Here is a 12,093-nt window from a genome sequence, read left to right as displayed (position 1 = left end):
AGAGGCGGGAGCTAGCCAGAGTGGGGCCAAGGGGCTTGGCGCCGACAATTTCGAAGCAGGCGCGACGACACCGCAGCAGCACCTCCGCATCGCCGCATCCAAGTGCACGAGGCAGGAACACCGCCATGCCGCCCAGGATACCCGTCCGATCCTCTGCAGCCACCAATGGCTGGAGCAGCAGTCTGTGTGCGCGTGCCTTCTCCTCCACACCTTCCGCTCTCGCCCTCGGTCCGCAGTCGCCAAACTACATCGACGTGCCGAAGCCACTGCAGCCCACGTACCCAGCCAAGCCCGCAGTAAAGGGCCACCTCCCCATCCCAAGAGACGTCTTCAAGACGAGGAATAAGCACCCAAAGGAGTCGGACATCTTCCTCGACCGGAGTACCAAGGAGCCCAAAGAAGTCAAGGCCCCCGGACCATACAGCCGGGATGTCGACTACCGGTTATACAAGCAGAGGCTGGCGGAGAAGCGGAGAGAGAACCTGAAGGAGGGTGTCAAGGCGCTGCACGAGCGAAAGGTCACATCAGAGGCCGAGTACATGGCGAAGATCCAGGCCATTGGTGCGAAAAGGCGGGAATTGGCCACGGCACCACGGCGCGAAGTCGACATCTTAACTGAGACATCTGTCGCCAAGGGCATCCGTGACTTCCTCACCGACAACCTGCCCCCGCGGCCCGACATTACACAGGCCCGGAGCCGAGCATACCAGCGCCGAGTAGCCCGGATACAAGAAATTCGCGCCTCCCGCCTACACGATCTATACACCAATGCGCGAAAGTTCATTGTGGACGAACAACAATTAGACGAGGCGATAGAGAAGGTCTTCGGGTCTGATGAGCAGCCTGTTGCTTGGGACGCCAGGGGTGTCATGGGCCCAAGAGAAGACGGCAGGAACGGTCTCAGCCCATGGGATGGACCGCTACCAGAGGGTGTCGGCGATATGCTCAACAAGCTCAAGGGCGGCGAGGGTGTCGGTCTTGCTAAAGAGCGCATCAAGAAGGTGGCTGAAGAGCTTACTGGTGGTAAGATGTAAGCTCAGTGCAGAGCTATGTATCATGTACTTCATGTGTATACCAATATTTGGACGTCTCAAGATTCTTGGCACGCACCCTGTCTTTGATCAAACGCCGTGGGTACACCTTTCACTCCGCATGTGCCGCCAATAGCGGACAGCGAGCTAGACTGCTCAAGCGCTAGTGAGGTGGAGGAGAGATGGCGGTCCGTCATCTCCCACTCAACATTGTCATTTCGTGACTTTCAGCAAACGAACGAAATACATTTTAAGCCACACGTCTTGGCCTAATCACCCCGAACGATCGCATTGGTAGTCTTCTGATTGCATCCACCGCCTTCGCACCGCCCGCCAGTGAAGCCTGACTTCTCTAGGTCAATCATTTCGACTACTCACCCGGGTCGTGACCGAGCTCTACTTCAAGCGTTTGTCAAGGTTCCCGACTTTACCTCTGCGAAGGCGTTATCAGCGCTAGGCCAGCGAGCGTGATCCATATTACTACTACTCAGTCCAGCTACTTATACATCCCCTCCTTCACGCGCTCTCACTACATCTCTTCACAAGATCCCTTCACTACCCCAACATTGATTCTACACCCTCATTCAAGCCCATCAACTATACCAAGCGCACTCTTCCACACCCTCCCAGCGCATCCACCCAGCCCAACAGCCCGCCATGAAACTCCTCACCCTCCTCTCCGTCCTACTCTTCAGCGCCCTAGCCCTCGCCATCCCCTTCCCCGACGGCACCCCCGCCGACATCCAAGGCAGCAAGCCCAAACACGACCCCCTCACCCAAACCCCCGCCCACGAACGCCGCGGCGTAGCCTACAACGATGTCGCCTACAACAAGCTCTTCCAAGGCGATGGAACCCACGTAACCTGGCGCTTCAATTGGGACTCCTCATCCGCCCTCTCACCTGCCTGGTTCCGCTTCATCCCCATGCTGCATTCACTCAGGGACGATCATACGGGAAGGTGGAAAGACAATGCCGAGGCGATGGCGAGGAAGAATTTTGAGGATAATGGGTTCGCGACGTGGTTGATGGGGTTTAATGAGCCGGATAACTGCATGTAAGTACAGTCTTTGCTTCTGGTGAGATTAGGTGTGCTTCTCCGGGGTCGTGCTGATTACAGTAAAAGTCCTGACGCAGGCGGCTCTTGCATCGACGTCCCCACCGCCGTTGCTGGCTGGAAGAAACACATGGAACCGCTGTCCAACTTCAACAGCGCGATGTATCTCGGTTCACCCGCTGTCACTAATGCCGCAGCCTCCGACACCACGGGTCTGGGCTGGCTGGCCAAGTTCCTGGAAGCGTGTGATGGATGTACCATTGACTTTATCAACATCCATTGGTACGTCACTCATCTCCTTCCCTCCACTCTCCCCCTTCCATCACCCCCACCAACACACCCACTCACAAACCCCCCACAGGTACAACTCCCTCCCCAACTCCGCGCAAAACTTCAAAGACCACATCGCCAACGCGCGCAAAGTCGCCAAGGGCCTCCCCATCTGGGTCACCGAGTTCCGCGCCGAAGGCACCGACGACGAGATCAGGGCTTTTCTCGACGACGTCATGCCGTGGATGGATAACTCGCAGGATATCCACCGGTACGCGTATTTCATGGCGAGACCGGGAAAGGGCATGTTGGTTAACGATGCGGGTGATGGGTTAAGTGATATCGGGAAGGAGTTTGCGTTCTTCCATAAGCATGACTCGGAGAAGGATAGGAATGGGAAGAGTTATGGGAAGGGCTGGGATGGGAGTAGGTGGTGGGAGGAGGATGGGAACTGAGTGAGGGTGATCTGGGAAGGGGGGCTTTTGGGGAGCTTGGGAGGGATGTAGAGTTGTGATCTAGACCAAGAGTTTGACGGCCTGGGATGGAGGATCATATCTCATTCACCATTTCTCTTACCATCTTCATCACCTTATATATCTAACAACACAATCCCCCAATGTACACACCCAAACCCACTCGCGAAAAAAACGCATTGAGCTCGAGCGTGAAGCCCAGAGGCGATGGTGAAAAGCTATGCGCGTAGCTTCCATCCAGGCGCGATGTCTATTGTCGCCAACCCCGCTCTTGGCAAACGTGGGGCCTCGCATCTTAGCTTCGCTCATCTCTCGACGATAACGCAGGAACGATAACAACTCCATGACTACTCGCAGCACAAGCTTCACACCTTCCTCATATATACATGGCCAAGGAACTTACATGCACGATGTCGTGATGCTACATGAGAAGACACGGCTCGCCACCGGCGATATGTCAGATCAAAATGCCCGCGGATGTAAGCGGAGGAGTTGGGCGACGGCAAGAGTGGGATGGGTGAATGTATAAAGGTACAAGTAGTACAAGGTGTTCAACATTGACTCTTTTGTTGGTTGATAGTCAATTATTATGCGGTTCTTCAACTTCGCACTCGCTGCTTCCTTAAGCGTGGTCGGGACAACCGCACCAACAGCTTCCCACTCCCAACCCCGTCAAGCAACAACCGCAAGCGAACGACTCGGTCTAACATGGCTGGGCGGTAACAGCAGCCTCCCCAAAGTCCTGTACGTGCAACGCAAAATCCCAGCATCCACATCCCCATCTAAACCGCCCACAGCGTCCTCTTCACCGGCGGCACCATAGCCGGCGGCTCCATCTACGGCGCGCTTGACGACACGCAATACGGGCAGCTCAGCCAAACCGGCGAAGATATCATAGCACGCAACCCGTACCTGCTCAACAACACGCAACTCGCCGTGTCCAACTGGACCACAGAAGACGATGGCTCCACCGGCACAAACGACGCTTTAGTCATGAACATGACGCGCTTCGCACACGACGCGCTATGTTCACCAGACAGCGACATCGTAGGCGCAGTATACACGCACGGCACGAATTCGCTCGAAGAAACAGCATTCCTCATGGACTCACTGATCAACTGCGGGAAGCCCATCGTCGGGACAGGCAGTATGCGACCCTTCACCCACCTCTCCTGGGACGGAGAAGCGAATTTCTTCGACGCAGTTATGCTAGCTGCGAGTCCGGAGTCGCGGGATAGAGGACTCATGGTAGCGTTCAACGCACGTATCATACCTGGGTATTGGGTAACGAAATTGCATTCGACCAATCCGGATGCTTTTGGTCCTACGTCTGGTGGTGATTTAGGCATCTTCATTAACAGTTTACCGGTTTTCTTCAATACACCGAGTCAGCCGCTGTGGAAGTACTATTTCGATGTTGGGACTGTGAGTGCGTATCCGACGTATCCGACGTTGCCGAAGGTGGATATACTGTACGCGGCCCGCGAGTTTGATGGAAAGTTGGTACTGGATGCGCACGCCAACGGCGCAGACGGTGTCGTCATTGCCGGCACAGGTAACGGCGGCGTACCGAATGGCGGAGAAGAGATTGCCGAAGCGCTGGAGAAGGGGCTTCAAGTGGTTGTTGGAACGCGCAGTCCGCATGGGCCGTCGAGTCCAGCGCGGATACCTTCGTTTGCAAAGTCAGGATTTGTGCATCCTATTCAAGCGCGGATAATGTTGCAGCTGGCGATTGCGAGTGGGATGAATATGAATCAGACGATTGATGTGTTTGAAGGGGGGTTCAGGAAGGCAATTGGACAGCCTTGGAGTACAGGGAGTTGAGGATAGAGATGTGTTTTTAGATCTTGAAGAAAGGACAGCGTTTCCCTAGAACCTATCCGAGTATTCACACCCCTTGATGTTAATAACGCATTCTTTGCCTTCTTCTAAGCCTAAACTGCAATAATATCTGCTTAAATCTGTAGTAATATTGTTAAGGCACCTAGTCTTCCTAACAAACCTAGTACAACACGCATCGACGGCATCCGCATAGTTTGGATTCGTTGATTGAGCTTGAACTGGCTTGACTGGACACCGAGTTGGTAGCGGAGTTGAACTTGCACGTGCTTTGGAAACATTTCTGCGCTGGCTGCAGCGGCACTTGAGTTTCGAAGTTGTGATCGAATCAAGAATCCCATGCGCACATGTTTTGCGCCGCTGCGTTGCGTCGCGACTTCTTCAACGCTGATCTTGATTTCTTTGTGGTTGCATCTTAGAGATATAATCTTAATACGATGTTTGATGGTCAGTTATCATTGGTTGCTTGCGAAGTCACCCCGCAAAGTCACGGGGTCTAGGCAACTGCTGACATGGCATGTAACGGCCCCTAGCTACCTAAATCCGATACCCTCGTTTCTTTTCAACATAGCATACCATCATAGGATGATGAAATTCAGGCTTCTCGTCCGTTTCTTTTCAAAACTGTTTAAGACCACCCGAAAGTCGAGCATAGAACTGTGCAGCGTCTGCTCGGAACTCAATCTAGACCCTCGTCGTCGTGAGGAACAGGTCCTCGGTCTTTTTGACGAGTTGCTGCTCAGATCTCACAGCCTTGGGCCTGGCCGCCTTGGTTGCGGTGGCTGCACCTACTTTGGAGGAGTTCTACAGAGCTCGACTTACTGGAGCGATAGGGTATCTGAATTGAGTGGTCTTCTAGTCGTTTTGACTTGTCATGGTTTGGACACGAGGACAATTGGTGGATCTGGACAGTGTATATATCCTGACCTACTCCTCGAAACGTGCAGCGAAGAAGGACAGATGGGTGTGTAGTAGATCATCAGGAAACGATTGGCACAGATGCTGACATGTCATCCTTCTAGACAGGAAGGCTTTCCTGAATATCGCTTCCAAGCGCTTGATGCCTCCAGACCCCCTTGACGACAGCTGCTTCCGTCTGATCGACTCGTGGATAGACCAGTGCAGAATGCATGGGAAATGCTCTTTGCCAACCTCCGTTACACTTCCAAAGAGGGTCATCGCCATATCAATTGACCCCTCCGAATCACCAAGACTGCGGGTGACCAACAACGAATTAGGTCAATACGTTATTTTGTCCCACTGTTGGGGTAAAAGAGCACTCGTTGCTCTCACACAATCGCTGATCACGCAATATCAAGAAGCTATTCAGGTCGAAGAGCTACCAAGGAGCTTCAAGGACGCTATCGAAATCACGCGAAAATTAGGCTTTCGCTACCTCTGGATTGACGCGCTATGTATCATCCAAGACAACGCTGAGGACTGGGCTCAAGAGGTAGTAAAGATGGCGTCCTATTACGGGCTTAGTGCTCTTATGATCTCTGCTACCGATGCGGAGGATAGCAGTAAAGGGATATTGAATGTACGAGACGCATCTTACTCGCCGTTCCTGGGCAAGAAAAGGAAGTACTGCTTTCAGCAACACTTGTTTCGCTCAGACTGGGAGATACGAGAATCCATATTGGCTACGCGTGGCTGGGCGGCGCAAGAGAGAATGCTGGCACCTCGCATCTTGCACTACACAAAACGGCAGATCATCTGGGAATTCGCAGTGGGGATTATACCTGAAGCTTCGGGACTATATACCCCAAACTCCTTTCAACTTGGATATCAGAAGTCAAAACTCCAACCTCTTGTTACAGAAGCTTTGGATCAAACGTACCCTGCATCCCACGGCTTCAGCATTGCGAACAAGGAGCCGGGAGTTGATCCCAGAGTGGCAACTCTAGATAAGCTCCGTATACGGCACGAATGCGTTAGGGAGTACTCCTCCCGTTCCCTTAGTGTGCCATCTGATAGATTTCACGCTATCGCGGGTGTCGCAAAGATTGTGAACAGCAAAGGTGAACTTGTGACCTACCTGACCAGCCTATGGAGCGCGTATCTAGCATCAAGTCTAGCCTGGAGGCGACTATCAAGTCGACTATCTACACCCGCTATATACACAGCACCTAGCTGGAGTTGGGCCAGTGTAAGAGGCGGCGTGGGCCAATCAGTGTCAGGAGTAGAGATGAACCTACATATGCGTATCGATGAGACAGAAAGTTTTTTGCGGGAACCGTTTCACCTTTTGTTGATTGATGGACAGATAGTACTTCAGGATGAGCGCAATATCTATGGTGCTGTCTTAGAGGGATCATACATCACGGTGGAGGGCTCTTGTGCGACGTACACAGAGTTCGGTCGGCTGTCAAAAGATCTTTTCCAATGCCATCCCCATAATTTGTATTGGTTTTTTGAGAGCAGAACCAACAGGGGCGGCGACACGAGCCTGTCTTATCAGCAAGAAAGGGGGAATGTTGCTCAGGATTATTGGCTCCCAGTCAAGGCAGCCTCTTTGCAACACATCACGGAAGATTTGGCCGCTTATGATTTCTGCATCTTCCTAACAGCAACTGAATGGTACGATCGAATGGGATTCGTGAGCATACTACTGCTCAACTGGGTTGATCGGGAAGCGAAGGTTGCGCAGCGGGCTGGACTAGCGGAGTTATGGTTCGGGGATTTCCCTGATCGAGAGCAGTCTATTCGTAGTTTTCGGGCTTTTGATTGGCAAAGATGGACTGTGAGGCTGATATGAGGCAAACGGAAGGAGGAGTCCTGGACATAGTAGCACTTTGTACGTAGCCGGACGTCCTCGTAACAGCAGTATAGTGGAACAAACCACGCATTGGTTACTTCCCTAAACACACTGTGACAAGCGCTGGTGGATCAAACGAAAGTCGCCGGCCTGCCGATAGTCGAGATATGCTGCATCCTGACCAGGTGAATGGCACAGGATCAACGTAGGAATGAACACTTCGCGCAATGAAGTGCGAACTACCCGGAATCCTATCGATGACGGAACATTCGGCGAAAGACACTTTCTCCTCCTGCTAGTATGTGCCCAGCCGCTGAGGTGAGATCCAGTCGAAGTCTTTAATGTACACGCACCTTAGTAAGAAGTAAAATTTCCAGTGCAGACTAAAAAACAAGAGGAACACTTGATATGAACTTAGCCTGAACTAATCGCGGGATGCTAGCGATTAGTTGGTATCGCGCTTTAATATCTATAGACATTAGATAATAAAACAATAAGGCAACTGTAGGATTGATGTAAAGTGTTAGCTATGAAGATCGCATGTCTAAATTTGACAGCTTTATTTGAACCTTCGTCCGATCAAACAGACCCTTTAACGCCTACACGCCATGGCAACTTGGATTTTCTTACGCACGGGTTCCAATCGTGCGGTATATTCAATGTCCTTCGCACATCGATTGATGAAATGCTCCAATAATTTAAGCGTCGCAAGTCTCGGTGGGGAAGTATGAAGAAGACACGGGGTGTGCGTAAATAGGTGCTCGATGAGATCAAGCACGCCTTCCGGACCTTGCAAATACCAACTGCCATGGAGTAGAAATGAGATAACGGGGACATCATCTCTGGCCACTGCTACCTTCATGGTATGGCTGTTCAAAACGCCATTGAGTCTGCGCTCCAGATATAATGCTTGTTTGTCCCAGCACCCTCGATCGTTTCTCAAAGGGTCGAAACTCCCATCCGAGACATACTTTTTCCATGGGTACCCAAGCACAATAGGCACCCACTTTACGTTATCTTGAGGTCCGTCAAGAGGAAGCCCGCCCCAAAGCTTGCCCGAATGATCCCATGCATCAACGAGAGGTTTCAAATTAGGGTCCAAAGCGCCTTCTGATTTGTACTCTTCTTGTATTAATCGTAACGACTCAATGTCGGGCAGTGATTCAATTATCCGCGGGTATAGAGGAGAGATTGGATCAAAAAGATTTTCCCATTCTTCGTCGTAGATGAGCGCATCTTGAACAGAATGCTGGCAATGATATGGGAGGAATTTGAAACAATACCCCGCGAGCCCACGGACAAATTCGTCTGGGGGATTGGGCGATTGAAAAACCTGAGCGATCAATCTTAACACCTGACGATGGATTTCTTGGTTACGAGACAAAGTCAAGTCGCTATTCGCTCCGTCAAGCAGCCGGGTGACGAAGTCTCTCGCAGAGTCGTGAGCGAAACTCATCCTGTTGCTGTGATCAAAAGTCACGAAGTCGGCGCACAGATCCCGTATGGTCAGCTCAGGAAGGGGTTCGTCCTTGATCCATTCTTCTTTGCTGTCCATTTGCAATGCCTTGGTGAGAACTTCGACCGACAAAGGCTCTCTCCAGCAAAGGACAAAGCGAAAGAGGTCTCGCCTGATGTTTGAATAGGATTTGTAGTCATTTCGATCCCAGAGACGTTGGTATGCGGTCTGAAGTTGCGTAAAATCTCCGTGGTTACTCGAGCCTCGCAATTCTGCAAGAAGTTCATTGGCGTGTTGCACCCTCAGCACCATCTGTTGTCTATTATGTTCAGGCAACAGAATCTGAAGCCAGATCTTGACCCACACAAACCTGAGTCGATCGATCAGCAGAGGGCTTGGGAAGATATTTCCGGTCAACTTACATGCCATTCGCACGATCTAGCAGCAGCTGTCTCATTGTATCACGGAGTTTTTCCTGACCTGGTTGGACTACAGCCAGATTAGTATGTACTTTGAGGTTTGATGAGATCAGAATGGCAGTTCGTACAAAAGACTGGGATGGCCCTTCTCTTCGCCTCAATCACTGGACCTATCTTATCGTCCATGGTCTTGCCGGGGACGGGAGCCCGAGCTTCGATCGCGGCGTCAACGAAAGCTTCCAGGTCTCTCCTTGTATCTTCCGGGTTAACTTTGTATTCAATGAGTAGCGATTCCTCATATTCGCTACTGTCAAGCACGTGTTGGTGGGATGAAAAGACGAAAAACACGTGGCTGTGATCTTTTACAATAGACTTCGTGCTTTCAAGAAACAACTGCCCTTCTTCCGTTTTTTCGAACGCGTCAAGTCCATCCACAAGGATGACAAGCTTCGTCGGTTGATCGGACTTAGCGATGAGCGCAACAAGTAGACTTTTCCAGTCGTCGATAGATGGCTCATCTTCGGGTCCCCGTGTCCATTTGCAGTAGAATTGGTAAGCTTTCGGGGCAATAGAACGGTCTAGTCCCCAAGAGAGCTTCAGAATGAGTGAGCGTATGACTGTCTCGTGATCAGGCCTTAAGCTGCCTCGGGCGGAGCAGAAATAATGGACCACGCGCAGAGACTCTCCTGGAACCGGTATACTCTCGAGTGCTTTCAGGCTGAGCAAGACTCGATGTCTGGGTGGACGTCAGCAGAGTACCCATGCATGTCCAAATGACATACGCGAGAGTGGTTTTTCCCATGCCAAAAGGGCCAGATATCCAAAGTATTCGCGCTGAACTCGGCGCTTGAAATTGCACATCATCGTCACCCTGACGACGCAGAGCCTCAAACCAGGTCTTGTATTGACTCGAATCGAGAAACCACTGCGCGTATTGATTGGATCGACCGTCCGACGTTATCTCTTTTTCGATCTTGCTTAGTGCATCCTCTGGGTCGTCCTTCTTTTTGAACCATTTCAGTGCGGCTGCGCCTTTCTCATCAGCGGCGATTTTGTCATTCATACGCTTCTTTTCTCCATTTAGTTTCTCCCCTACCCTCTTAAGTTCTTTGATCTTCTCATCCCACATAGCAGGGTCGTTTTTTATCATGGCAGCGGCTGGATCGTGATTGTAAGCGAAGTAAATCTTAGCAGTCGTGTTATCGGGATGATTGCTCACCTTTTGCCTTTACTCGATCCGCTTTCGATCCATCTGAGAGCTTATCCAGCGCGTAATGAACGTGGCACATGAGCCGTAATGCCATGATGTAGACATTGGGGAGCTGATTCTTCAAATTCGATACTACGTTCTCGCGTTCTACTTCAAATATCTTTTCAAAGGATATCCAGTCGTTGATAGTATTGGCCGCTTCGAAGTATGCGTCCAGTGCTTTTGATCTGTATTCTGTGTTCGGGCCATTGGCCGCAAGCTGAAAACGTTAGCTACAGTTTTGTCGGCAAGTATCGAAATGTACCTCAGGAATAGCCAAAACTATCGCACAGCAAATGGGAGCAATCTTGTGTGGATCCAGGGCTGCGATTGGCATGACAACGGACCTCACACTGGCCACAGTAGGTAACCATCGTTTAGCTCGACGGACGATCTCGTTGGATTTGGGATCATGCTCGAGATGCTTGGGCAGCGTCCACTCGATGTCGCCGCCTTGAGTCGTTTGCGTTTGTCTGATCCTACTATCGAGGTACTCGTACTCAGTTTTGTTGCTCCTTTCGAACATCGTAAGTGCTTCATGCCACTTCGTGGCATTTCTTGATGTGTGTATGCCTCCCAGGCTGAACGCACGTTCTGAAAACTCTACTGCGCCTTGAGTCAGATCGGATGTCTGCTGTGTGTCGGCGCGACTGGCGTCCCGAAGTATCTGAGATCGGCTATCCTTGTCCTCAGTCAGAGGCGCGGAGGCTGACGCTTGTCGCGCGTGGCTTCCTACGACTGGATCGCCCTCGCCCGAAGTAGGCGGGTGTACATGACGAGAAGCATCCCCAGTGTTGTGAGCTCCTCCCACAGGAGCAAGTGCGTCATTTGGAACACCGTGAGGGATAGCAGAAACCGAGGAGGTGATCACCGGCGTGTTGTTACATGTCGGGAGTGACGTTGACGTATCTGCTGGAATTGAGGTAACCCGCGGTTGACTAGGGCGCGCTGCGAGGGGAGTGTCCGTAGCTGTTTCGGGGCGTAGATGGGCTTCGCGGCGGCGGAAAGGCTTACTGACCGCCCGCTTGCACTTCTCCCACCTGCTAGGCTTGGCAGTAGGATTGGTCATATCCAGAGAGTGCTTTATTCTCACGAATGAGAGAAGTCGCAAGTATCATATACTGGAGAGTGCTTCGCGCAATTGCTCAGAAACAAAAGATGATGGGCTACTGAAGACGCGCGAAGTACGAGGAAGGCGCATAAAAACAATGAGGGGTCAGGACGCAAGGCAATCGCCAAACCTGCATGACAGCCAATACCTCAGCCTTGCCGTGCCACAAAGCCTTCGATGTCATGTCTGGCGTGCTGCGCACCGGTGAGCGATTCTGGAAGTGCGTGTAGCGTGCCGTGTTTGCGTGGAATACCATTTGCAGTAGTTTGACGCGGATGAGCATGTATTAGAGTATGGCTGAGCTGAAGGAGAAGGGCAAATACGACGGAGGTGTACCGCAAGATGAGGAAGGCTGAACGCGAACGATGACGTCATATGTACCACTTATGCCGGCACTCCGCTTGCTCATAATCCATTAACTCATACCGGTCT

General features: G+C 51.6%; 4 protein-coding genes across 4 annotated transcripts; 3 read left to right on the top strand and 1 right to left on the bottom strand.

Moving 5' to 3' along the window:
* Positions 1 to 125: 125 nt before the first annotated feature.
* Positions 126 to 1,034, top strand: J4E86_011023 (uncharacterized protein; the record flags this gene model as incomplete). The annotated part of the gene is made up of 1 exon (XM_051451517.1): positions 126 to 1,034. One exon carries the CDS (start codon positions 126 to 128, stop codon positions 1,032 to 1,034), a length of 909 nt encoding a protein of 302 aa, XP_051297386.1.
* Positions 1,035 to 1,688: 654 nt separating this feature from the next.
* J4E86_011022 (uncharacterized protein) lies at positions 1,689 to 2,811 on the top strand (the record flags this gene model as incomplete). The annotated part of the gene is made up of 3 exons (XM_051451516.1): positions 1,689 to 2,086; positions 2,156 to 2,368; positions 2,448 to 2,811. The coding sequence occupies 3 exons, from the start codon at positions 1,689 to 1,691 to the stop codon at positions 2,809 to 2,811; spliced, it is 975 nt and encodes a 324-aa protein (XP_051297385.1).
* Positions 2,812 to 3,537: 726 nt separating this feature from the next.
* J4E86_011021 (uncharacterized protein) lies at positions 3,538 to 4,653 on the top strand (the record flags this gene model as incomplete). Its single annotated transcript, XM_051451515.1, has 2 exons — positions 3,538 to 3,548; positions 3,627 to 4,653. The coding sequence occupies 2 exons, from the start codon at positions 3,538 to 3,540 to the stop codon at positions 4,651 to 4,653; spliced, it is 1,038 nt and encodes a 345-aa protein (XP_051297384.1).
* A 4,682-nt stretch (positions 4,654 to 9,335) lies between these two features.
* J4E86_011020 (uncharacterized protein) lies at positions 9,336 to 11,076 on the bottom strand (the record flags this gene model as incomplete). The annotated part of the gene is made up of 5 exons (XM_051451514.1): positions 9,336 to 9,371; positions 9,467 to 10,037; positions 10,084 to 10,459; positions 10,521 to 10,770; positions 10,816 to 11,076. The coding sequence occupies 5 exons, from the start codon at positions 11,074 to 11,076 to the stop codon at positions 9,336 to 9,338; spliced, it is 1,494 nt and encodes a 497-aa protein (XP_051297383.1).
* Between the last annotated feature and the right edge of the window lie 1,017 nt (positions 11,077 to 12,093).

The sequence above is a fragment of the Alternaria arbusti genome (genome assembly GCF_024043155.1).
Source record: "Alternaria arbusti strain BMP 1465 chromosome Unknown scaffold_28, whole genome shotgun sequence".
NCBI lineage: Eukaryota > Fungi > Ascomycota > Dothideomycetes > Pleosporales > Pleosporaceae > Alternaria > Alternaria arbusti.
Note: the sequence above shows the minus strand (reverse complement) of the source record. Positions and strands in the feature narration are given on the sequence as shown.